Source organism: Chroicocephalus ridibundus, chromosome 2 (assembly GCF_963924245.1).
Source record: "Chroicocephalus ridibundus chromosome 2, bChrRid1.1, whole genome shotgun sequence".
In the NCBI taxonomy this organism is placed as follows: domain Eukaryota; kingdom Metazoa; phylum Chordata; class Aves; order Charadriiformes; family Laridae; genus Chroicocephalus; species Chroicocephalus ridibundus.
Window position 1 is genome coordinate 113,183,400 of NC_086285.1, and position 26,279 is coordinate 113,209,678.

The 26,279-nt window shown below is 42.4% G+C and overlaps 2 protein-coding genes across 2 annotated transcripts in view; one reads left to right on the forward strand and one right to left on the reverse strand.

The window, feature by feature from the left end:
* The window catches only part of APCDD1 (APC down-regulated 1), a 33,768-nt gene extending 22,879 nt beyond the window's left edge, over positions 1-10,889 (forward strand). Inside the window, exons 4-5 of the mRNA XM_063326533.1 lie at positions 3,797-4,118; positions 6,319-10,889. Coding sequence (XP_063182603.1) covers positions 3,797-4,118; positions 6,319-6,770 — 774 coding nt within the window. The 3' untranslated portion in view covers positions 6,771-10,889. The remainder of the gene's footprint in view (positions 1-3,796; positions 4,119-6,318) is intronic.
* Positions 10,890-19,900: 9,011 nt separating this feature from the next.
* VAPA (VAMP associated protein A) overlaps positions 19,901-26,279 on the reverse strand; it is a 32,399-nt gene continuing 26,020 nt past the window's right edge. Inside the window, exons 5-6 of the mRNA XM_063326534.1 lie at positions 23,504-23,680; positions 19,901-22,546 (exon numbers count right to left, since the gene is read on the reverse strand). Coding sequence (XP_063182604.1) covers positions 22,388-22,546; positions 23,504-23,680 — 336 coding nt within the window. The 3' untranslated portion in view covers positions 19,901-22,387. The remainder of the gene's footprint in view (positions 22,547-23,503; positions 23,681-26,279) is intronic.

Sequence of the window (26,279 nt, forward strand, 5' to 3'; positions counted from 1 at the left end):
ACCTTCTTCTGCCCACTCTGCCACAGCCAAGGGACTAAGCAGCCGTGGATGTGACCAGTCTGCACCTTTTACACTCCCAGTATGATGGAGAAGACATCAAACAATGATAACAGTCCCAGCTCAGCATCAGAGCCTTGACTAGTAATACCCACTCTTTTTAAACCTAAAATCACTGGTAGAAAAATGTAAAAAAGAACATTAATGCTTGATAGTTCTTCCTGCTCAAAAAAGCAAAAACTAAGATTGCTGCAAATAGGATTGATTCCAGATCTCCTTCTTGTCCATTCACTAGATCTGAGAAACAACAGAGGAATCCCACAAAGAGCCAAGGGTGACCAAGAAGACAGCATGCTGGGTTTCTGTTTGTTTTTCTTCAGATGTTGAACAAGGGCAACAGAAACCACTGGTTCCCAGGTTAAATTGCCCCGTCTCACAAACTACTTGTGGAGGACAGGCTCCTGAGAGGGAAACGTGGATATAAACCAAACCACCCTGGCTGGCCCATGCTGCTTTGCCAGGGTCTCCTCTGGGAGATCCTAAGAGCTTTCAACTTCACTTCAATAGAAAAGGGACCGTAGCAGAAATTGTCTCCTACTGTTGACCACTTCAGCTTATACAAGCTATGTTTAGTTTTATAACACTGTCTTTTCCTTGCTTTATGTGAGCCGGGCAATCACAGCAATGAAGTTACTGTCATCAATGTGGTTTATTAGCCCTTAACGTGTTAGTGACGCTCAGCCTGCCCCATGGTGGGATGGCCACGCTGGAGAAACGAGTGCTTGATAGACACCAGCACCTTCCACAGGGCAAGCCCTCAGCCCGGATCACTGCAGACAAAGTGCTATTTCTGTTACACTTCAACAATGTGTGTTTCTTTGGTGCTTTGGTTGGCAGTGAACGGAATCACACGCCTCATCCCACGGTTTTCTTGCAGTACCAGCAGCGCTGCCCGGGACAGGGCGGATGCTCAGCATCTGGCATCCCCGTGCACAGCTGGAGCTCAAGGGAAATGGGGCAGCTCTGCCGCTGCCCGAGACGTGCCAAGGCGGTCTCCACCTTTCCCCAGCACCAACTTGTTTCCTAGCCATCTATGTCACCTGCCCCCCAGCAATCCTGAGCGGCAAAGCCCCAGACCGCTTTCCAGAGAAAATGACTGACATCCTCTGAAGAGAGCTAGGGATTCATCAGACCAGTTTCCTAAGTCCCAAACAAGCTTGCAGGTGAAACCTGGTGAGATTTTATTGCAGGCAAGAGGAAGGTGGACACTGGATTTCTGTCAGATTGTATTTGAAGGTTCATTCCAGAAATAGAGCTACACACATTTTTAATTATTTGTATTATTAATTTATTAATAATCATATCCAGGTCTCTGAAATTTCTGTCTGCTTTCTGACAGCACATGTTTTTAGCCTCCTACCAATCTTTTCACAAACAGAAGAGCTATAATTGTCTGTGTTTATACAAAATAAGACTTCCCTAAGTCACACAGGAAGGGAACACAAGAAATCTAGAGCAAAATAGGAAACGTAACTGGATCTTGGTTCCTCTCTTGACCATCAGAAAATCCAAGCTGAAACTTTCAATTTCAGAAAACGTCTCAGTTTCACAGTCCTTACGCATTTATATGTGCTTTCAGTGTTCAGGAGAACCAGATGTTTTGCACCAGCCTCTGCTGTCAGTTACTATGGCACATATCTGTGCTAACTTCACCAGTTACAGGCAAATTAGTCAATTAAATGTTCTGTGTATTTTCACTAAGACACTAATGGCTCTTGCACCTGCTTGCGGGATTTAGCTGAAAAACGTATCTTAAAATTAGTTAACAAGCTCCACGGTGGGAAAGAACTGCATCCATTTTAACAGCATGCTCACACGTGGTTCCCAGAAGACGATGTGCTTTGGGGTGGAAACACCTCTGGAGGTCACCAAGTCCAACCTCCTTCCTCCTCAAAGCAGGGCTGTTGGCCAGCACTGGTTCAGATCAGCATCATTTATAATTATTTTGCACATAGACCATTGTTCTACATCCCAGGGATGCAGAACAGGAGACTTTTCATGGACTTCACCGAATTTTGGCATCTTATCTGGGGAGGGGCAGGGGCAAATACAAACCCTGTTTAGTATGTGTAAAAGGGATATATTGTGAGAGTTGTGTGTTGATTCTCTGAAGCTACCTACAGTTGTATTATTGGAGAAACTCAGGGCACTAATGAAGCTTGGGTACATGTTGCCCCTAAAGCGTGCCATGAGCTGAAGGAGAAATGCTGACTCCGTGGCAGCTCACGTGGACTTTACAGCATGAGCCATGAATATCAGCATCTACGATTTGTCTAAATCCCTCTCCCCGATGGCTGCGTGGGTGCTCTTAACTTGGTGCACCCTGAATTGCACCTCGGGAAAACAGCTGAGCAAGGTGGATGTGAGTAACACCCCCCCGCCCCCTCAGTGCATCCCCCTCTCTCCAGGAAGGATCGAGTGTCCTTGAAAGATGAAGGCACAAGCTGTCTGCGTGGTCTTTGCCTTTCACTCCCAGTATAAGCCTGCTTACAGCACACGGCGCTGCCCCTCCCCACGTCACCAGCCGACTAGAAAGCCTCTACCGTCACGGCCCGAGGTGTAGACGAATAGCACATCGCCAACCCAAAAACAGGCACTAGGAAAGCGGAAAACACTGCTTTTATCTTGCGGGGCGGCATTTATTCTTCTTGATCTAATTACTTGTCATCCATGTAGCGAGCTAAAAAATTAGTTCCATAATCTTTTATCGGTCCGTAAAATTTACTTCAAGGTTTAGCAGAGCAGAGACAAATGCTAATGCTGCCGTCTCTCTTGCCATTGAAAAAATGCAAAATAGGGTTTGAAAGGAGAATAGCTAGGCCATGCTCTTTTGCCAACGACAGAAATCCTTGCAGAGGCAGAAACAGTTACCCTTAGGAACAAATACTACAGGTCTCTGCAGTTTCAGTTTCTGATGTCAGGGGGTGGAAGCCCGAGGGTGAAATTCCCTCCCCTCCTGCCATGGACTTGGAGCTGTGCAGGACACCCCCGGGGCTGACAGACGGGCCTGGGGGTACCCGGCTGCTTGAGGCTGGTGCTTGGCTCACAGCGGTGAGCTGCCATGGAGCCCGGCCGGCGCCACGGACACCATTCCCATTCCCGCTGGAGAGGGACATAAAGCTTTCACCCTAGCCAGCGGCAGCCGGCCACGTCGTACACTTCACAACCTTGCATTAGGGCTTGGAAAAGATGAAAAAGCGTAAAATCGCTGGTTACTGTTCTCCCAGGCTGCTACCCAACTGAAAAACGTGCTTAGGACGCCGGTGCCCATCTATGGTACCCAAAGTTAACAACTAAAAGGAAGACAGATGCAAAATAAGAGCTCGGCAAATGTGTCCATTTCTAGCACACGAGTTGCCAAGTCCCTAGTATGTTTTTTTACCATAGTAAATTACCGTCTGCCAGCTTCTTGTATGATTTGAAGCATAAAGTCAGCCTTTTCTAGATCCAATAAAAAGCTGAACTAAAATGTTAATTTCAGAGAACTGCAGATGAGGGAATTACTCTAACTCCGCTCCTGCTGTGCAGTCTTATACATACAAAACCAAACGGTGCCATGTTTCAGGTGCTTTGAAGGGTGAGAATCTGCAGGAGAACGTTAGAAAGATAAGAAATAACAACGTATTCCTTAAAACGTTGAGGTGGTGTCACTTCAACGTGAAACGGATGGCCTGATTCATTGCATTGCCCTTTTATCACAGATAATGCCTAACGAGGGTTTCTCTCTGCTTCGTTACAGAACCACGACCGCACGTGCATCGCGTGCAGAATCATCTACCGGTCGGATGAGCACCATCCTCCCATCTTACCCCCCAAGGCGGACCTGACTATAGGGCTACACGGAGAGTGGGTGAGCCAGCGCTGCGAGGTGCGGCCTGAGGTCCTCTTCCTCACTCGCCACTTCATCTTCCATGACAACAACAACACCTGGGAAGGTCACTACTACCACTACTCCGACCCCATCTGCAAGCACCCCACCTTCACCATCTATGCCAAGGGACGCTACAGCCGGGGCGTGCACTCCTCCAAAGTGATGGGCGGCACGGAGTTTGTGTTCAAAGGTAGAGTGGCTCGCTACACTGGGGGCAGAGGTGGCCACGTAGTTACGGAGCAGAGCAGGGTTTGCTCATAACGACTTGGCTGCTGATGATTTCATTCTGCCGTTTTCGGGGGTTAGTCATTTCTTGGGAAGATTTGCAGGCGTTGTGTGGATGCACAGCCAAACCATACAGCTGCACAGCATTTCACACCACTGAAGCAACGCGCATTTGAGGCAGGGATCTTTTAAGTACAGCACAAGAAAGTAAGATTTCACATCACTCCGTCTTGGAGTCCCATGGCCAGACTTCAAGTATCTAAGCAAAGTGTCTGAGATTAGATCTGTGTCCTAGGGCTCCTTCGGCAGAGAGAAAAAAGCACCTTCAGAAGGCTTTTCAGGTCGGGAGTGGTATAAATCATCTTCTGTTGAAGACAGATGTAGCAGCAGCATGTGTCCTTTCATCAGCTTCCAAGGGGCCCTAGAGCACGTAAGGATGTCCCTAAAGACAGCTCTGATTAATCCCACCACAGCGAAGACTAGATGTAGCTAACCGAAACCCCTCGAGTACTTTGGGAAGCAGCGCTCAGTGGTGACGCCACCCGGGTCCCTGCGGCTGAGAAGCCTTCCTGCGCAAACAGCCCCATAGCACCCCGCTTAGACAGAGCACAGCGGCTTTAACCACTCGCACAAACAGACATCTCCAAAACATGACGTCCCACCACGGCGCCAGCCCCAGCGGAGCCTCTGGAAGCCCCAAGCACTCTGTGGGCTCTTCTTATTTCAGCTTCCATGTGAGAAGCGTATAGCTTCTTGTATGGCTCCAATTTAGGAAAGCATCTAACTATCAGGAATAATTTAGTAATCTGGTATTTTCACAGGAGGCAGGAGATACCCTTGCCCATCAGAGCTTTGGCTCTTTACAGCTGCATGCAGCATGTCCCAGCTCAGCTCCCGGGGTGAAATCCAGTTTTTGCTTAATTTCTGGTTTACGGTATGCCAACTTCACTGGAAACATTCAAGGTCAGGCTGGATGGGGCTCTGAGCAACCCGATCTAGTTGAAGATGTCCCTGCTCATTGCAGGGGGGTTGGACTAGATGACCTTTAAAGGTCCCTTCCAACCCAACACATTCTATGATTCTATAACTTACCTCACAGATCAAGGTCACTCCTTTGGTTTTGGTAAAACTTTTAGGTTCACTTTCCACAGATTACCTTTTACACCAGCTAGATTAAATAATGTGAACTGTAGAGCCACTGAATCAAATATCTGTTTATAAAACCTGAGAATAAAATTCCCACCAATTTTTACTATAAAAAGACGTACACGCTGTTAATGACCTGTGAGAGTATTCGGGATTTTGGTGTGTCGCGAGGCACGAGAGCTGGTTATTTGCCTCTGTTTTGGTCAGCACTGAGTTATTCAGACCCCCTTTTCTTGATATACAGTGTCAAGCACACACCTGGGAAAATCTCTATTCAGCTTCCATAGGCTCATTCAATTTGGCTTTTCACAACTTCTGAAACTCAGCTGAAAAACAAAACTTTATGGCCCTTGAGCTCCTTTGAAATACAGGCAACTTGGAACTGAAGAAGCTGCAGCACTTCTATGTTTGATACTGCAAGCTGCAGCCACTGTTCAGATAAGAGAAAAAGCATCTTTCTGTAGTTCAGCAATACTTTATAATATTCATGCAAAAAAGGACAGGAAACATAGGTAGATAGTGCAACTGTGGCCCTTTCCAAATTTTCCAGTTGGAACTAATTATTTCATTAGCTTTACAGGGTGACGTCTTAAAAAAATGATGAAAAATACATTATAAACAGTCCTACTTATGGATTAATGTGGACAGTAGTAAAACCTGAGTGAAGTTTTATTGTTTCCTCTTTTATCTCTCTCCTAGCGTAACCAACTTGGCTTTATCTGTAAAGGATTGTCTGGAATTTATGAAAAGCTCTGCTTAATCTCTGACTGAGATACGTGGCCATGAGGTTTTCTTCAACTGAGTTTGTGCGTGTGTGTGTTCTGTGCAAGAAGTAATTACGTAAAAGACACAAAACGATGCAAATAGATTTGCTGGCCACACCTGCAAATATAAAAAATTGATTTAAGAATGAACAAGGAGAGACAATTCTGATTTGACAGGTACACCCCAATCCGCACGTCACCTTTTGCTTGTGGTTTTGTCCCTCTGCTAATAGCTCCTCTCTTCCTCTCTCGCAGTGAACCACATGAAGGTCACTCCCATGGATATATCCACAGCCTCTCTGCTCAACGTCTTCAACGGCAACGAGTGCGGAGCCCAGGGGTCCTGGCAAGTCGGGGTTCAGCAAGACGTCACCCACACGAACGGCTGCATCGCCCTCGGCATCCGCCTACCTCACACCGAGTACGAAATCTTCAAAATGGAGCAGGACGCCCGGGGCAGGTACTTGCTGTACAACGGCCAGAGACCGAGCGACGGGTCCAGCCCCGACCGACCGGAGAAGAGAGCCACTTCCTACCAGATGCCTTTAATTCAGTGCGCTTCATCCGTACCCAGATCCGAAGAGTCACCAGAGGAGAATAAAATAAGGCTGTATAGCAGCAGGGCACCGGAAAAATATCCCAGCGCCCCAGCTCTTGCTTTGGTGTTGTTTATTTGTACTGTGTCATATTGGGACATTCTCAGCTAGAAGTGAAAAAAAACTTTATTTTTCATGACTACAAAGCCAGGATTCCACCAGACTGGGGGTTGTTTTTCTTCCGAAAGAAAGGGACATTTATTTTCTTGATGCACTTGAATGCCTGAGAACTGTTGTTCTTTTCCTTACTTCCCCCCTCCTCCTTGAATCCCAAACGGCACTCGTTTGATGTTTGTGCTTTGAACTTCGTCCAGTCTGATCCCTGGCCTGACATGACTGCACAAAAGTAATTGCACTTTAGGACTGCAGACTTTTGGGGGGAGGGAAGGGGGTCTCCTTTTATTATTATTTTTTAACTGCTGGGGGGAACGTTATGATCCTGCTTCGGTCGTCTCTGCCATCTTACCGTTGTGGTACTCTTCTCCCCAGCGCCCGGTTTCTCATCAGGATTTAGCTCTGGGGAAGGGCTCGGTGTCGTGCCAGTACTGTGATAGCAGCTTCCCCCTCTGACTTCACAGCTCTGATGTAGATATGTACATAAGGAGGAAACCCACAAAGATTTATCTTGTCATTATCTCACAGCTCGTAACACAAAAAGAAACAGCAAATCAACAGCCCTCCGGTCAGATAGCGCTAAAGGGTTGATACTTCTAATTAAAAAATATTCCAAGTAATTTAAGCTATTTTTACAATCATTAAGTTGTAAAAATAACCAGTGATTTAATATTTTCTCATTCAATTTCCTTAGCTCTGGAATTGCTTCGAGGCCTCCCTTTGTACCTAGCGAGTAGTTAACAACCAAGCCCCCTTAAAGCCAGACAGAAGCAGCGTTTTTCTGTCGGCTGCACACAGAGCAGGTAAGTCGCCGACACAAGGCTGCAGGGACTTCTTCTGTTTTCATATTCCTGAGGCCTTGCCTACACCCCCTGCGGTATTTGTGCCTCGGATTTTGTGCCAGCCAGGTGGGCAAAGTAAAGCAGCAAGCGGGCTCCAACGTGTTCTGTAACACTGTTTAGCAGCGTATTTTTAGTGATGTGACCTCACGTCGGAACAAGTGAAAGGTTGCAGCAGCGAGCGCACCGTGGCCTCCAGGATCACTTGTAGTTCAGAGAGGCAGAAAGCAGCTGGAAACAGACCGGCATCCATGGGATGGAGGGAGACTGGCCTAGTCTTACCAGAGGGAGGAGCAAGAGTTGCACAAATGCAGCCACGTCCTCCTCCCTTTTCCTTCTGCTGGACCGTCCCAACGCGTACCAAATCGGGATTGGTTTGGGGAGAGACTGCGGGGAAGGTGGATAGACACAGCCCTCAGAGAGCATTCTTCCTTTGTTTTCATATTCCCGAGGCCTTACATACTCCACGTGCAGTATTTGTGCCTTGGATTTTGTGCCAGCCAGGTGGGCAAAGTAAAGAAGCAAGTGGGCTCCAACGTGTTCTGTAACACTATTTTACCAGCGTATTTTTAGTGATGCGACCTCACGTAGGAACAAGAGCCTGCCCTGGAAACCCTCAGTTTTCCCCAGTGGCAAATAAATCCTTGTGTGCTCACTGATGTGAATCAGTGCAGACTCTGGAGGGGCAGCAGGGGAGATATTTAAGGCCAGCAAGGAGGTAGGTACACGTTCATGGAGAACCATGCTCCCCAGCTTTAATGGGGAGCGAGCTGAGGGCGCAGCTTAACCGTGCAGCATTTGGGCTGTGGCCTTTACCGATACACACGTGTTTAGGCTTACGGGAGGAGCAGGAACCCATGCAAGAAAAAGAAGGAGTAAGGTCATAGCGTTTCTTCATCAGTATCAGCAGCCTCTAGCTGCCCAGTCCAGTAGTAGAGAAAGCAAGCCTGTAATGTGTTCTTTTCAGAGGAAAAGCTTGTCTTGAATGAAGGTCTTTCAGCTTTACATAGGTGAGTCTCTATGCTCTGTGCTATAGCAAAAGCATTATTTGAAAATACAATGATAGCATGGACCTCGCTAGCAAAAATAGCAGGAAAAAGCCGTTCAAGTAGCAAATGGCTATGCTCTGGTTCCCTACCTTCTCAAAGTCCATGCTTGACAGATTTTCCAAGCTGGTATCAGCCTTGGATGCAAACTTCCTCAGAGTGGGAACAAAACTGCTTCACCCGGTTTTGAGACAGCAAAAGGAAGTGGAGAAAGAACAATCACAGACTCTCACTGCCAGGTCAGGTCGCATCTTTCATGTTTTTTTCCTCAGACGGAGGGAAAACTCACTAACAGTCAGGAACAGAGCTCAGGCTGGCTCAGTAATCACCTGAGAAAGTGTTCATCCATCCATCTGATAGCAGATCCTCCTTCAGCCTGCTGGAAGGAGCTGAAAGCCAACTCACCACGATGAATCAAACCCTATGAACAGCTGCTCTGATCAGCATTTCTTAATGATTTTCTGCTCCACAGAATCAAACCTACTAGAAGAGTCAGTTTGGCGCCCGTTGCTGGTAGGGAGGCATCAGGAGCAGAGTTTTAACTAGAGGGTCAAGAAGGAGACACGATGCCTCTGAAAGAGAAGCTAGGAACCAGGACAGGTGGTTTTCTCTAGCTAGACTTGAGCGTTGTATTCAACAGATTGACGCCAGCGTATCTACGACTGAGTTCCTGAGCTCTTGCAATCAAACGAGTCCCTTAAATACTAGCTTCAGTTCTGACTTCTGTTTTGAGCCATAGCAGCATGAGTGAATGCACATTTTTATTTATGAGGATGGGAATGGTGGGATGTTCCCTAGATCACACAAGACAAGCAACTATTCGCACATTGGGTGGTGGTCCTGTCTCTGGAAAAGCATCAATGGGTAGGAGCTGTCAGACCCCGTTCCTTCCATATGTACGCGCCACACAGCTTCGGTCCCAGCTGAAATCTGCACACACTCGTGATGCAGGACAGAAGCAGACAGCAAAGGAACTGCTCCGCAGTGTGGTGTTCTACACTCATCAGGGCAATGACCTACAATTTATTAGTGCTTCATGGCTCCTCTGTAAATTGCCTAATGTCAGAAATATTACCACAGTTTCAAGAGAAAGTGGACTGCCTAGTTCTTCGCTCTAAAAAGCACATTGATGTCTCAACTGTGTTCTGAATCACAGGCTTGCAAAGATCTAGGTTTTCCAAGGTCTACTGTTACAGTAAACGCAAACACGGCGCAATATAAAAATTGTACAAGAACTGCATTTTTTTTTCTGTCATCTAGAGATAGTCTGAAAGGAAGCACTTGAAAAATGCCTTCATGATGCGTGTCCGTCAATCTGATTTGGGGGTCCTCTAGTTTATTTGTAGTGTGGACCAGCAACATAATTTTATAATTTGGGTTCTTAGCATACACTGCACCAGCTTCCCTCCTTCTGCCTATATATTTTTTCTTTATTTTTCTATTAGCCACTAGAAGCTCAGTTGGACAAAGATATAAGTCTTCAGAGTGCATAGTTTAGTTCCCTATCCGTGTTCTCTGCAAGACTTCTCCTAGGTTACAGGCACAGAACTAAGCTTCCGTGATGTTTTGGTTTCATCACGCACTAAATTAACTGCTGCACAGCACCATATACTTTTGTGATGCAATATATTCCATTCATTTTATTTCTCCAACCTGACCTCATGTGCTGGCAGCCCTGGCCGCTGAAAAAGTTAAGCCGCAAGTGGTTTAGCAGTGGAAGACCTACAAACCGAGTAATTTATCCCATCCAGAAGCGCCGAAATTTTGAGAAGGGAAGCAATTAATGTTGGTATCTTCAGTAACTGCCAGTGTTGCCAGGACAGGTGAAAATTTTTCCCTTGGCATCACTGTCAGATCCTACTCAAGGAGCCACCTGATAGAAGAAATGGTAACCCGAAGAAGTTATTGTGCAAATTGTTTTAACAGGTTCTAGTTAAGAAAAAGGACAAAAGGGATCAGAAAAATCAAAACAAGTGTTCTTGCTCTGTTTCTATACCGTTTACTTATTGTGCCTGCTGCCCTGGGGTAGAATGTCATTTTTATGAAGAGAAGTCCGTGTTTTAAGGTATAATGTCTGTCTTGCTTGAGTTGGAGTGTGCTTGCTTAAAGTGCAGGATTAAAAAAAAAAAAAATCTTTTTATTTTTGTAAAGTTATAGAAGATATTTTTCTTCTCAACTATGTTCCAGATTAAACTGCCAGGGAAGTTTAAGCACTTGTGAAACTATTGGTTGAAATAAAAAAGCCTAACTGAAAAATTGAGGATTTCTTTGCATCCTATACATGTTAGCTTTCTGTTCTGTTGACTTTCCATCTGTAAAAAAATCATAGATGTCTCAGAAAGCGATAACTGAAAATCCCCGTGTTGAACAACTTGTGCACAGAAAAGCTCATTTCTTACTATATACACAAGAAAACATTTTTCCTTGAGAAGATGTCGCTAGAAACAGCTCTGATGGATTCTAGTCATCCCACAGCTGGGATGATCTGGGTTTCACAGCACATCTTTCAGGTTCTCTGAAGAGAAGGTGGGCTGGAAGTGGCCAGCAAGTAGTGACGGTGCTGGCTTGCAAGGAGCGTGTGGTCAGAGCAGCTGGGACAGGACGAAGGGTGTGGTTTCAACAGAAACCAACTATTTTTTTTATTAGTGAGCTGTAAGCAAACAGAACAGCGTTACTGCTCTGCTGTTACATCTCACTTGCTCTAAGGGCTACAACCTGGAGGTGGAGCAGGGAGGGATTAGAAAGGGCACTTCTCTTAAAGAGGAAGAAAAGCTTGATTGATAGGAACTGAGAAGGGAAAGCAAGCCACAGGATAACAAAAGCATCTTTCCTCAGTGCTGTGTGTTTTCACTCCTGCCTCGCTTGCACAAAGACGAGCTGAAATGCAGTCAACAAGACTTACACCACCACCATCAGAAGCTTTGGAGCCGACTAATTGCTGAGTTTTTTTTCAGAAGTGACTCAGGAGATCCATGAAAGATGAGCCTGATTTTCGGGAAGCATGCCTTAAATTACAAGGCACTCTGAATGCCGTGGCCACAGCCTGTGAAGAAGTGGCCTCCCTTCCACACAAAGTTGGATGTATGGATGAATTCAAGCATAAATAGATTCCATGTGGCAGAACTTATCCAACTCCTAACACAAAAGGGAAGGATAGGTAACAAAAAAATAGCATCACTCATTCTGAATTTTATAGTTTCACTGATTTTCCATGATTTTCCCTCTTACTGTAAGTATTTGCCAAGAATTTTTTCCTTCTAGTTTCCTCCTTTTTAGTGCAATCACTGTTTATTTTTTCAATTAATATTTGCTGCCAGCAATAAATAATAATTAGGGAACGAAGAAACAAGAATTCCACTCCACTGCTGAATAAGGCAGAGACAAACATGGCCGGGAGGACTCAAACCACGAGTACCTTCAACAGCTAAGGAAACAGCGTTGTTGGCCTGCGCAATTATTTTTCAAACACTTTCTGCCTACCCCTTCTTCTTCCAGGGTATAGAACCAGTCCATCAGATGGATTCTAGCTATGGCGCTACCAAGCCCCAAAGACAGTAATTAATTCCTATGTGTCTTTCAGTAATGGGACCTGCCCGTGATTGCCTCCTCAGAGCAGGCGGACACGACTCCCAACATCCCTGTCCCATGGGAAGCACACTGGTCCTTCTCTGCTGCCATTTCCAAGACAGTCTGTTGGAAAGTGAGAGAGCAAGCTGCGCAGGACAGTTGCTGTCTTCAAATAAAGAAATTTAAAAAGTCGGTGAAAAAAGTTTACACCTGGAGTTGCTAGAAATTAGATCTCCCACATGAGCTCTGCTGAATTCTCCAACTCTACTCACAGAAAAAGCCCAGGGTCAGACTTACGTACCTTCATCCAGAGGACGAATGCTTGCTAGACAGACACATGCATTATGAATTTCTTTAAATAAATGCCCAACTACTGGCTCACTTTTCTCTTAGCACCAGACAGTAGCTCGAAGACCCCCAAAGACGATTAAAACAACATAGAGACATCAGCTTTACTAACCGCCCTAGAAGGCATTGCTGGAAACAACCGTATCTTCCAGCAAACAAAGTTAATGGTTTCGTGGGTATAAACAAGAGACGCACAAAACCCCCCAAATATCCTGCCACCAAAAAAGGGAAAGAAAAAAAAAAAAAGAGAGAGAGAGCTATAAATCTGCCACATGTTCCAGCGGGAGCCTGTGACTGCGGGCGATGGAGGGACGCGGGGCGGGCGCGGGCGGCTGGGTCGGGGCGGGCCGAGGGGACATTGCCATCTGGCGGCTGAAATCTGCCGAGCGTGAATTCTCTCCCCGGTTTTCCCCCCCAATCCCCACCCCCACCCCAAAAAAAAAACCCAAACCAAACCAAAAAACAAACAAACAAACAAAACTCAAAAACAACAAAACAACCAACGCTCAAGCGCTCATAAGGTTAGGGGAGCCGGGAGACCAAAACCGGGCAAGCTTTAAGGTTTGTGGTCCCTTTGATCGAGAACAATAAGCAGCAGAAAAGCTGGAGTTGAAGAGAGGCTGGGCGTGCTTTCCCGCGGTCTGATTATAGCAATTAATTTAGAGCACCTGAGAGGGCAGGGTAGCAGCTATGGAGCAGTGCGAGTGCCAGCAAGGTAAGAGGGTGACACCATCATCTCTCTCCTGAGAGAAAGGGTCATCAGAGCCCGGGTAACTGGGCAAATGAACAAGAAATGCATACTGGCCTTTAAACCAGTTTCTCTATTGAGCCCGTGGTTTTAGCATACTGAAAATAAAAACATACATCTTCTAAAGATATTTTACAAGTCTTCCCTGAGGATCAGACTGACACTCCAGTTTCATTCCTCCTGATGCTCTCTCCTTACCAGAGAGGCATGCCCTCCGTGAGAGTGGGAGCGATAAAAGAAATCACAACAACTACGCTCAGAAGAAATCTGAAGTTACGCATTCAAGAGTTAAGAAATGCCAAAACGAAGCTTTGCCCCTGCAGCCTTTACTGCAGCCCCTTCTGCGTGCCCAGTGCCATACCGTTAGGGCAAAATTTTGTGAACCTATACAATATGCACTGAAAGAATCTCTTCACTGCACTCCTTAATGGCATACTGGGGAAATGAACGCGTGATCTAAGCTGCACCAACCATTTCTGCAGGTTTGGTTTTAAATTAATACTAGAATGAAAATACTATTACTAAACTAATTTGCATTGCTTCAACATATTCCCATCTGTCCAGAAGCGTACATATAAATGGCAACTGGAAAACAATTATATATATATATATATATATATAGCTCATATGTAAATACTTACTGATGGAATTTCTGAAATTTTTAATGAGTGGTATCACACATTCACTAAAACTGTTCTAAGAACTACATAAACTCTCAAATATACTCATATATGCTAAAGAATACTGCTATATTTTGACAGACAGTCTAATTTTAAATCTTAAGACTATTATTGGTTCACCCTATTGTAAGAGCAAGTGCTTTAGCTTCCACAATTCCAACCAGGACTAGGAGATAATTATCGATGTATAGCTACACAAAAGGGAGCGTACAGGACTCGGTGGTCATCAGGCGTGAGACTGGGAAGGATTTCCTATCAAAATAGCTTAATTTTTTTAAAGCTAAAAACACTTTTGCATTGACAGCTGAGATCTTTGCACTTCACAAAAGCAGTAGCAAATGCTTCTGGATGTTGGAAATTCACCTTGTGTCAGCATCCTCCTGCTTAAGCCTCCTGTTTCTCTTTGATGGTCTCAAATTAATACTCGCAGAGGCCGAGAGTGTGTTTTGAGAGGGGCTTTTGGATGAGCCGGCTCCCATTTGGCAAGAATGAAGGAAGTGTTTCTGCACCCAGGAGCTCTGAAAATCAGCAATTTTAAAGTAGCTCAAAAATTAGGAACAGTTAAATGAGGAAAATGGATTGGTAGAGGTAACTGAAGCAGCTGCAAACGTATGTATGATGCAACGTAAAGTCCTACAGGAATGCAGTCCGCTGTAACCACCAGTCTGCATACGGGCACCCCAGAAAGATTTCTGTTCACAGATCAGACGTAAATATTAATGTACACAACAGTTTTGCATAACCCCATTATTACGCCTGCCCACAGGGCAATTAATGTTTGCGTGGCTCACCTAACGAGCTGCGCTGCATGCCGGAGGACTCGGGTCAGGCGTCGCTCCTTTCCCACTGCACTTAGAGCGGTAGCCAAGGAGATCAGAAGGCCCCTGTCCATGCACTGCTGGTTACATTCCTGAAAATACTTACTTTTCATTACCTGCTTCGTTTCTATGCCTCTAGTTCCACACAGGCAACTTCTCATAGCTCTGCAAGTGGACCCATAAAAACAGTTGGCTTATTTTTTAAATTACTGGTCTAAGAGAAGCTTTGAGGTCAGTTAACAGCTCCCCTGAAGATTGGACTCTTCCCACCCATTTGCGATCATTAAAAAATTAGTATTTCCAGAGCGCCCGAGCGGAGCAGGCTGGAGAAGTGAGCATGCATACTTGCAGGGTTATACTTTCTTCCAACCTTTAGCATTTCTCACCCCATTATTTAGCATTCTCTTGCATCCCTTCCTGTCCCCAGGTGAATCAAGCTGCTGTTCCACCTACTCCAGTGACAGCTTGAGTTCCCCCCCTACACCATGCCTGCTAACCTGCTCCCTTGTGACACGCTCATCCCTCACCTACGTTGCCAACCAGTGCTGGGCTACCGCCAGCAGCTGCCGGGGTGTCTGATCCATGCCCATGCTGGCAGCTTGGCAAGCAATGCCAGCACTAACTGGTCAAGCAGCAGCAAGCAGGACAGGTATCTTTCCAGCTCACTGTGCAGGCTCGCCCTAGACAAGACGGGAGCACCGATTTAAATGTCTTTCATCTCGGCTCTAATTTTCCTGTAATTGGAAGGAGCTGGTATCTGCGAAACATCAACTTCTCTATCAAATGTGGCTTGAATTAGATTTCAGATTTGCCCAGGGAGAAGCAGCACAAAGATACTGCAATCACATAAACCTTTTCTCTTTAAAAAGTTAAGTTTTTCCACAAATATGCTGACCTTCCTTTGCCATTGTAATCTGGTTCCTGTGGAGGCAGGATGAAGAGATAATTTCACCTAATCAGGAAAGCAATCTGTTCTGATTTTCTTGAAGCTGGGACATGAAATAAGAGGCCCAAGGGCTAAAGTCTTTCAAGGTATTATGCAAGAAAGTCTGAAAGCTGTGCCATGAAGTTGAAAGGCTGCATTGGAAGTCTGAGGTTAGACAATCTTAGACATGAATACAATGAAAATCCTTCTCCTGGCACTCTCCTGTTTACAAGACCGGTCACCATGTTTGAGGCTTTACACCCTGAGGCTGGAGAGAAAGCCCTGTTCCTGGAGAAAGCCACAGTGCTTTCCAGTGTATGTCTGAGGAGAAGGCAGCACGTCCTAATAGCCCAGCTGTCCTGGGAAGACACAGCCACCAACAAAGCCACTTCTGAAGCAGTTCGTCTCGCTCTCCTCATAGAATCATTTAGGTTGGTTGGAAAAGACCCTTAAGATCAACAAGTCCAACCATTAATCTAACACTGTCAAGTCCACCACTAAACCTTGCCGTTAAGTGCCACAACTCTCTTCCTACCATACATCCCTTTTTCTTCTCTTGACACCCACCGCTCCCCAGTTCCCACTTGAGATGCGGGACAGGTGTCTCGAATTTATCACTTCAAAATTTTAAACTAAACTGAGGTGATTAAGGCAATCAAGGAAAATCAGCCACCGCATGAGCTCCCACTTTCTATGTACCACTCATTTCATTATCAAAGCTGCACTCTTCAGTACCTCCGATTACAGCTCTAAAGGGCTGTCTCTCCATTTGACCCAGAGTTCAAGTTTTGTTTGCTGTGGACTTTCCTCCTAAGCCTTTCCAAAACATGGTTCTATAAACCAGACTGTACTACATACTGATTTAAAGCAATGCCTCTCAAACACTAAGAAGCAGAGCGCAATCTTTATCATTACGATACTTACTAGATTCTTATTATTAATATTCCTCAAACCAGCCCTCATACCAGTGCAGAATTGTACTGCAGTTCTGAAAAGCAGTAATAACAGCAAAGCGTTTACTAATTTTGAGTGAAAGCACAGCAGTGGCTTTAACCTCTATAAGAGTCTACTATTGCTGGAGCACCTCTGCTTGCAAGAGTCAAACATGTTTAGGTTTTAAAAAAATAATCCCTTGGCTCTTCTGAAGTGCCTCCAAAAATTAGAGCACAGCTGTCTGTATCATCTGTATTTGGACTATCAAAGTAGCAATGGAAAAATATTTTGCCACTCCCAAGGGTAGAGCAACATATACCAACAACAACAGGGCAGTTACAGATTTAGGACTGTTTGTTTTCTTTTACTGGAAAAGTACAAACAGCACTGGCTCCACAAAAATTTTTTTGCTACGCAGGCACACCTTTATGTTCTGAGACTAGAAACACAACATGCCCAAATGTTTAGCATCTTCCCCCCTGCCCCTCACTGTCTTTAGAAGATGTCTGTCATCCCAGTGAGCACAATCCACCGTTAAACACCTCTCTAACAGCCACACTTTCTGCCTGTTTAACTCTCGGCTTCAGGAACGGACAAGGCAACAGCCGTCTTTAAAAAGATGCTTTAAAAGCCTATGAAAAATTTCCACACAACGTGAAGCAGCATTTTGGACACTCAACAAAAAAAAAAGGCTAGAACAAGGCTCAAGGAAGGCTTGATGAGAAACGGGATGGAGCGTGTGCTGGAGAACAGGGGCTGTGCCTAAACCATCCCTTCCCAATCATTCGTCCCAATACTTGTGCCTAAGTTTCCCCATCTTTAAAGCCAGGGTAAGCCGTACTTACAAGGCAAACCGAGACACTCAAAGACTGCTATTTAATTACTACCCACCCTGAGAACAGCCTGATCACCAGTGACAATCCCTCCTAATTCACCTACGCACATGAACCTGCACCAGCATTTGAAAAAAGATGAACAAGAACATCCTGAAATAATTATTCCCAGACTATGGCATTTATTTATTTTTCAGAACTTGCATGATAAGCAGACTAACTTAAAAAAAAAAAAAAAAACACCTCACAATGTTTTTTCCTTACACACAAGTTTAAAAGGTAAGAATAACTACTTCAGTCACCTTTCAATTAATTTTTCATTTATTTCAAGTGTCTGAGCTCAGACTGCTTAGCTGTAATAGCTGTCTGTTTCACGCCTCTGTGCCTGAATACTGTAACACCCTTTAAATCTTTTCTAAAGAAGAAGGAGGGGAAGAGCAGCATTCCACCACTGCCAGCAACAGAAGTAACTACTGTATAAACAGGGATTCAATACCCTGCTGGCAGTGTTATCAACATTCCATAAACTGGTACCATGCTTTAAATAAAATGACACTGTAGCATGGTGGGCGATGCTTATAACACAATTCAGTTAAAACCAAAATCTTTCACCCCCTACAAGTTATATTTCATCCAAATCAGTTCCTAGATGCAGTTCACCATGCAAACATAAACCCTTGTCCCAGGGAAAGAGGAAGAGGCACTGACCCTACCATCTAACAGTAATGAGAAAGCCAGATAAAAGACAATCAATTGTTTTGCTTTTGCAGAAGACCTCATTTCTACATAGCTATTTGTCACCTAGATGGCAACTACGTAAAGGTGACGACACCATCACTACCTCTGGTTACGCAGTCCTATCAGAATCAGGAATTTTTCTTAAACATACGCAACCTACACTCAAAAAGAAAAACACAATAAACCAACTTCAATCATATATTTGGTCACATTATCGAGTGCCCCTGGAAAAGAGGTTCAGAGAGGAAATAAAGAAATCGGTCTCATTTAATCATCATTAGTTTCAGTCCTTCCCACAGGAGCTCAAACCCTTGCGAAAACCCACACCTCCCGTCTAACATTAAAGTGTGCCACCAGACTAAAGCTGCCACAGAAGCTCAAGATCAGAAAGACAGAGCCTCCCTGGCAGCAGCGGTCACTAGTACACACAGATGCACCTTCCAGGATGCACCGCACAGAGCCATTCAGCAGAGACCAGCGTAGAAAGCACAGCAGTGAACTGTTACATTCACAGCAACGTGGCTAAAAAGACGACCTACAGAATTTCATCCCACCTGTAAACATGAAGAGCAGGGCATTTCAATATTATAGTAAATGTTTATTAGGGTTGCTCTGTAACTGTGTAGCTCTTATTCCACCCTTTGCCACAGACGGAAGCAAGCGTTTGCCGTGGCAAGTCAGTTCAAGCACAAGGGACTCCAAACAGGGAAAAAACCTCTTTGTCACAACAGCTATTGTAAGTCTGACAAACCATCAGCATCCTCAGTGCCGCCTGGATTCAGGCACCTGCTCTTCATTCCAACATTGAATCTTCATCCACAACAGTTTCATGCTATTTACTAGCAGTACCTAGAAGCAGAGCAGTTATGCCGCCTGCAAAGTAGACTAGATACATCTATTCACTACCAGGAATCTACAGAATGCAGAGAAGAATGGAAAAGTTCCAAAATAAAAAGGACACATTTTTAATGGTTTATTAACACTTCAACTTTTAATATCTTTGAAGAAGGCCTGAAAGATAAGTTTTGCTTATTGACTTTGTCTTTCCCCCTTTGGCAAAATGTCACCTTCCACCTCCTCCCTCCAGCCTCTCTCCTCCCAAGAGGATAATGAAGTTTCAAGCTAGTGTTTGGTTGCTTCTTAGGTGTAAATTGGCTTCAATCATAGCAGCAGAAACATGCAAGCCTGGGCGACAGTGTTTGTCAACAGCTTTTAGAGAATGAGTAGAAGTGCACAAATAACTTGTGCATCAATACAAATTTTTCTTAAATGAACTTCATATATACATATTTTTTTTAGTAAGTGGCTTAAATTTGGTGCCCAGAATTACTGCAGAAGCTGTATCTTCTATTTAACTAGGCTTTTTTTTTTCCCCTGAACCACCATACTACCCTTTTTTTAAAGTGCTATATTCATAAAAACTTTAAAATACTACTTTGATACTGTATACTTGTTCCATCTTGCCCTTTTGAGAAATCAAAAGAGCAGCCTGCAATGCATATTTAACTGAAGTTACGCATTCAGCCTCACACAACTTTATGGACATCGTTGTCTGATCATATCACTAGGAGCAGTGGAGAGACTGTATTTCCCCATGCTTACATACACAAGTAAGCAGGCAGACAAAGCAAGAAGTTCTAACCATTTCAGGAACAAAGACAAACAATTTAATCCATATTACATAATTCACTGAATACAGTTGATCTCATCCAAAGTGACTCCTGAGAGCAAAATAGTTTTAGCATTACATTTTATATACAGCTAAGAAGGGATTACTGGAAACCAAGACAGTCTCCTTATACCATTAGTAAGTACACTGGTTATGAGACCGCTGCACACTTTCACTTTGAAGACATTACTTAAACCATAACCAAGTTTTACCACCACCTGTTTGTTATTTATTAAAAAAGTTATTTCAATCTGATTTTTTTGTTATTTTTGCTTTATTACTACTGCCAGACATCAAAACCTGAGTCAGCTGCATTGAGCAATGACTCCTTTTTCTCCTCTCAAGTCCTGAAAGTGCTAGCTACCCTTCAAAGTTTCCATACACTATGCTGTAAACATTTTAAGATCTTCCAGAGGATTTTTATATTTTTTTTCCCTTCAATGCAGGAATGACTGCTCTGTCTGAAGTAAACTACATCCTGCACACTATTGCTTTCGTTATTTTCCACATAATCAGTTTGGAACAGGCTATGAAGGTTTGATGTGGCAATGTTCTATTAGAGAAAAAAAAAAAAAGAAAAGAATTTGGGAGAATTACACCATTCTGAACCAGCGGAACCAAAATAATCAAGACCTTAACATAGTTTTTCCAGTCACTGGGATGGAAGGAGACTTGAATGCAGACACTGGAACAAGTAATTGGAAACATCTGTGCTAGCATGCTTAAGTGAAAAGATAAGCAGTATTTGCATTTTCTTCATCATCTTCCTTGCACATATGCAAGATTTTATAAAAAAGTTTATCACAGAGAGCAATAACAGAACATGATGTAATTATAGTTGTTGTTTTTTTTTAAAAAAAAAAAGCACTAGAAATCAAAGGCAACCAAGATAACGTACATCTTCTCCAGAACATTTTTCTCAGCTACATAAGATGTGCATATACCAAGGTCTAACACACTTAGCTGCACCACATCAAGTCAAGCTGTCCAAGAGTATATACAATTTTGCTTACAGGAGTATATACCTTCCACAATTTTTCAGTTTACAAGTAATTCCCTGTATGGGATTATGCTTAGTCAGATGTACAGATAATATTTTGTTCCAATACTACTGTTTGTTTTTATGACATATTCAGAGATGAGGCAAGACACAAGATTAAGTGCAGGGAAGCATTTCAGACCCCAAAAAATCCATTCTTTAAAACTTAGCTATACATGGTTAACACAGGTAGATCTGCCAAGACTTGCATAAGAATGATTTTCATTTTCAAAAGGTGAGCAACTGAGGCTCACTCAGCAAATATCAACTCTTCTGCATCATGGAATTCACTATGGGTGTCTGAAACATTCAAATTGCATTTTTGAATATCTGCTAAAACAGAATTACAAACTAAGTAAACTAGTGTATGTGAATTAAGTTCCCTTATGAAATCAAAGAATAATGTTGACTCCTGGAAGACACCCAGAAGATCCAAAGATGGAACAGAAGGTTGATTATTACACTCCTGCACAATCCAAGCAAACTGTTAATATATTGAAAACATTCATGTCTGATATTTGTACCTGCTGGATATCCAAATTATTCTGTCCCAAAACAAGTCTGATAACCATCCTCTCTGTAGCTGAAAGCAGCCAGAAAACAGTCCATCTTTTCAAACAAATGGAATGGAAACCTTTTTTTTTAACCCCAAGCTTCAATTACAACAGTCTAAGCCAGAGACTTAAGCAAATAAACTTCAAAATAGCCATTTGTTACAAGTAGCAAATTACCATGAACAATGAACTTGTTAGAAATCCCTTCTAAAAGTACGACACACACAAACAGGCTACCCAGCAGAAAAATCTGTTAACAATTTTATTTCTTTTGTAATGTTAAATATTATGGGACAGGACTGTAAGGATGAAGAACTCTCAACAATGCCTCACAAGGGATAAAAAAGAAATTCTGCCATGATATTAACAAAGTAAGGTAAGGAGAAAATTTACACAGTAAGAGGCACCATTTCCCCCAGAATACCTCTTGTCATATTCCTGAATGAGTGGGATTAGCAATCTAATAAATCATTTTTCAAGAGGTAACAGCAACAGATAAAATTTTAAAGGATTATTAAAATAACATTTACAAGACTCTGAACAATTTTTGAATTCTTATTAAAACCACAGAAAGAAAGAACAATTCATTATTTATGAATTTTCATAAAGGACTGACTGTGCAACTGACACCTGCTATTAATGACTTAATGTACAATTTTGTCCAGTAGCCGAACAGTTTGTCTTTTCAGATTGTGTTTTCTAACCGTGCGAGATCATTAAAGGCAAAGCCTGTTATGACGCTGTACACAAAAATGGCCACTTGGGCCACACTACCAATGAAGTGGTAGGTAAACAAATCTTTTTCTGGCCAAGAAAAAAAAAAAAAAAAAAAAAAAAAAGGAAGCTGCATTTTGCATGCTTCTCTCACTCATTCTTTCTACAAGATGAACTTCCCTAGAAAGAATCCAATGAAAATGGCTGCAATTACAACAAGAAGTGAAGGAAGAGAATTAGAGCCATTATCTCTGAGGGCCAAAGCTGTGGGTGATCCAGATTTATCCGAGTGCGCTACCTTTCTGAGCCTCAAGCCTTCATCCTGAGGGGGGAAAAAAGCAGAGATGGAAAAAAATTTATGAACACATCTTCTTTACAATTGTAAAATCTGAACTCAAAGGCCAAATTTAGTGGTAAACATATAAATAAAGTTAAAAAACAAAAACAACACACCACACCGAAATATAAAATATGAACATAGCAAACCATAATATTTCAAATAAGGACAGGTAATCCACTAGTCTCTCTCCATGCTCTGGTTAAGAAAAATTCTGAAATTCTTGCTAGGCACAATGAAGAATCCTGCTTTTACTTACTATGTGTCAGAATTAAAGAGCAGTAATTCCTTATTGTGAAGGAGAAACATCTGCTTTGTGTAGTGTTTCTCCAAATGTTCCAATGTCATCAGAATTACAGGTATGGAGACATCATTATTTCGTGGTTCTTCAAAAGGCTACCATGGCCAATGGAATTGTCAGATATCCGAAAGCAAATATATAGAAAAGTCATGTAGTGACATATTGACTAGTTACAGGTAACTGAAATGGTACCTTTACATAAAGGTACTGGAGTAGTGTTTGCTTAACTCCGCTGGCCAAACAATTGTTCACTAACAAGTTGTGATACAGAGCATTACCGCTTTGGATCTCCTTTACACACTCTTAATTAATAATAATGCACTTTTATTAAAAGCTATTAATTCAGTACTTCTGATTTAGACTTAAAGCAACTAAGATCACTTTAAATAGGACCATTTAATTTAAGAAGCAAATTATGTTGCTTCAGTATCTCATCCACAGCAATCACAAAGTCTCTATGACTGAGAAGTTCAAAATAAACAGTATATAAACAACAGTAAAATCATATTGCAAATCAATCTTGACATTCTAATAGTTGTATTTACTTTCCGGAATACACATCTATTGGCCTAATTACAAACCAGACCTTTCAGTCAAGAAGAGTGAAGTCACTGCAATATAAACATGGAAGCAGAACTTACTCTCAGGTGCCGATTTTCATCCGTCAGCTTCATAATCTCTGCTTGAAGTCTTTTGCACTCCTCCACTAGCTTCCTTGTTTCAGTATCATTAAGTGAAACACTATGTGGTTTTGGCATCGGTCCATCCTGCTTAGATGTATTCAGTACTGGGGCAGGTTTGCTTGCATCTATATCATTCTACAAATATTAAGAATGACTTGAGAATTTTACTTACCTAGAGAAAAATCAGCCACAGCTTAAAACTGAAACAATCCAGCTATTAATATAGTTCCATGAAATTTATATTTACAGTAATCTGACCAAAGACTTCTGTTATCCATTCAATTCTGATTATCTCAAATATTAAAAAGCACGAGAAGATTGCACTGTTTACATTTGGTACTACGTGCTACTGAAACCAAACTTAATACTTTAGCTGCTTAACACTGACCCAGCAGGCATCCAAAAGATGGCATAAAATACACCAAACAGCATCTGAACTTGAGGGGGGAAAATAAAAGGAAGAAACTAATCCTGCAATAGTAAGAAACAAACCAAAGCAAAAAGAAAGCAGGTTGTGTCACTAACTAATACGAAGTACATATGGCACAAATATTTTGCACTTATAGATAGCACCTCTTAGTGAAGGAAAATAGTCTTGCACAAACATGGAACTTAAGTCTCACAGCACCTCTGAAATATACATTACTAATTTTGAATACAAGTGAAAAGTCACATAAAAAACTGAAAAAGCCAAAAATAAAATTAAAAATCTAGTTCCCACAGCTCTGCTCAAAATATACATGATCTTCAGCAGACAATAATACAATGGATTCAACTGTATAGCCCAGGTTACCATTTGTAAAAATACAGCATTTATATGGCAATACACTCAGAAACAGCTTGTATTCAGATTCAGGCTTCTATATTCCTATTTCCTTGGCTACACAGCTATATCATTTAGACCACCACCATACTGCACCTTTCATAATCAAAGCAGTCCAAGCTAAGTACTAAATGTAATAGAAAACCTACTAAAAGGCAAACACACCTATGTAATAACAAAACAACTAAAAAAAGATGCAAGAAGTTCTTTAGTTCCTAAGCAATTAGCAGTTATTTGGTCTACAGCGTCTACTTGCATTTTATATTTTTTGCAATGCAGACATAGATAGCCTAAGAGACAGATCCTGATACTCCACACAAGTACTCCTAACTGGATTTAAAAAGACCAACATACTTATATTACGAGTGAGCAGACCAGGATCTGTTGCTTTTTTAATTGGTTTGCTAGCTGAATTGAGTTCCTTTAGTAGCACTGAAACTTCACCAGAGACCTAAGACTTATTTCCCTGGAACAAACCTCCTTCTGCTGTGTGACCTCACTGACTGGTTTCTTCATGTCAGTCTTCTGGCTATGATTGGTAGGCATCTGCAGAACATCGTTGCTGACTGGAGTGAAATACTTGTGTCCTGGTGTAGGTATATCCTGAGGAGGCAGGTGAGGCTTACCCTCAGGACTTGGCAGATTTCTCATTGCCAGGTTGAAGGGATTGACTAAATCAACTGCTAAAGCAGGGTTCTGCAACCCTACACTGCTACTCAGAAAAATCCAAATATTATGTACAGTTAACACTATGAAGATATCACATTAAAGAAAGTAAAAAAGGAGATACTTTGGTATAATCCACCACATTTCTCTCACTTCATTATACATTTTGTAAAATTAAAAACAGGTATAATTTTTCTAATATCTAAGATGTAGTTTAATAAGAAGGTTAAAAACATAGAAAGTAGACAACTAAGTTCCTTGATAATAAATGCTTAATCTTTACAGTTTTAGCATTTCACACACACTTAGGCAGCTTACACCTGAATAAAAGGTTGCATCTCATGAATTATCCTTTAAAAAAAAAAACCCCACAAAAACAAACCACCACACCAAAAACATTACACTGACATCACATCTGAAAACTATACTTAGATTACACTCCAAAAACTGTATTAAAAGAATGGTTGCAAAGACAGATACTGGCCAGCAAGCAGCCTTCACTGAGACCCTTTTATGCATGTAAATGAGATGTTTTTAACATGCATGGATTCATGCTACTTTCCCCCAATATGCCCTACAGACTACTGTAAGAACCGGACAGTACTAAAAAGAAAAGTCAAGGCCTCTAGCACTCTAATCCAGGCCTCAAGCACTCTAATTCACAATGCTAAATGGACCATCAAAAAAACCCCACCAAGCTCAAAAACCCCAAACCCAGAACATACAGTATTAAGATTCCATGAATGAGAATTTCAAGTATGAGGGTAAAAGAAGTATTAATCCATAAGAATTTAGTCATATTCCACAAAACTTCTAGGTAACTGATGGTTAACTATTATTCCAAATAACAGGCAACACAAAACAGACATCTTCAGCCAACAAAACTCATCTCCTACACAACTGGAATATGTTTTGTCTGAAGGCAGGAACATGAAAGAGGTAATGGGATTTTTACTTTTTTTTTGTCTGAATATCTGTCTTTACCACTACCTTAAAAAATGCATTTAGGATTCCCAAAGCATGCGTTAATTTCTAATCAGTACTTCTTTTTCTAATTCAGCTGAATTAGAAAAAGAATTTTTAAAATTGAAAAGCATTTAATACTTTAAAAAGCAAATGATGCAATTCAGTCTTCACTGTACGCAGTATTGAAGATTCTCTTTTTCTTTTTTTTAATCTGACAGCAATATAATACTAAAGCAAATCAATAAACAAACGATAACAAAAAGATAATAATTTTTGACA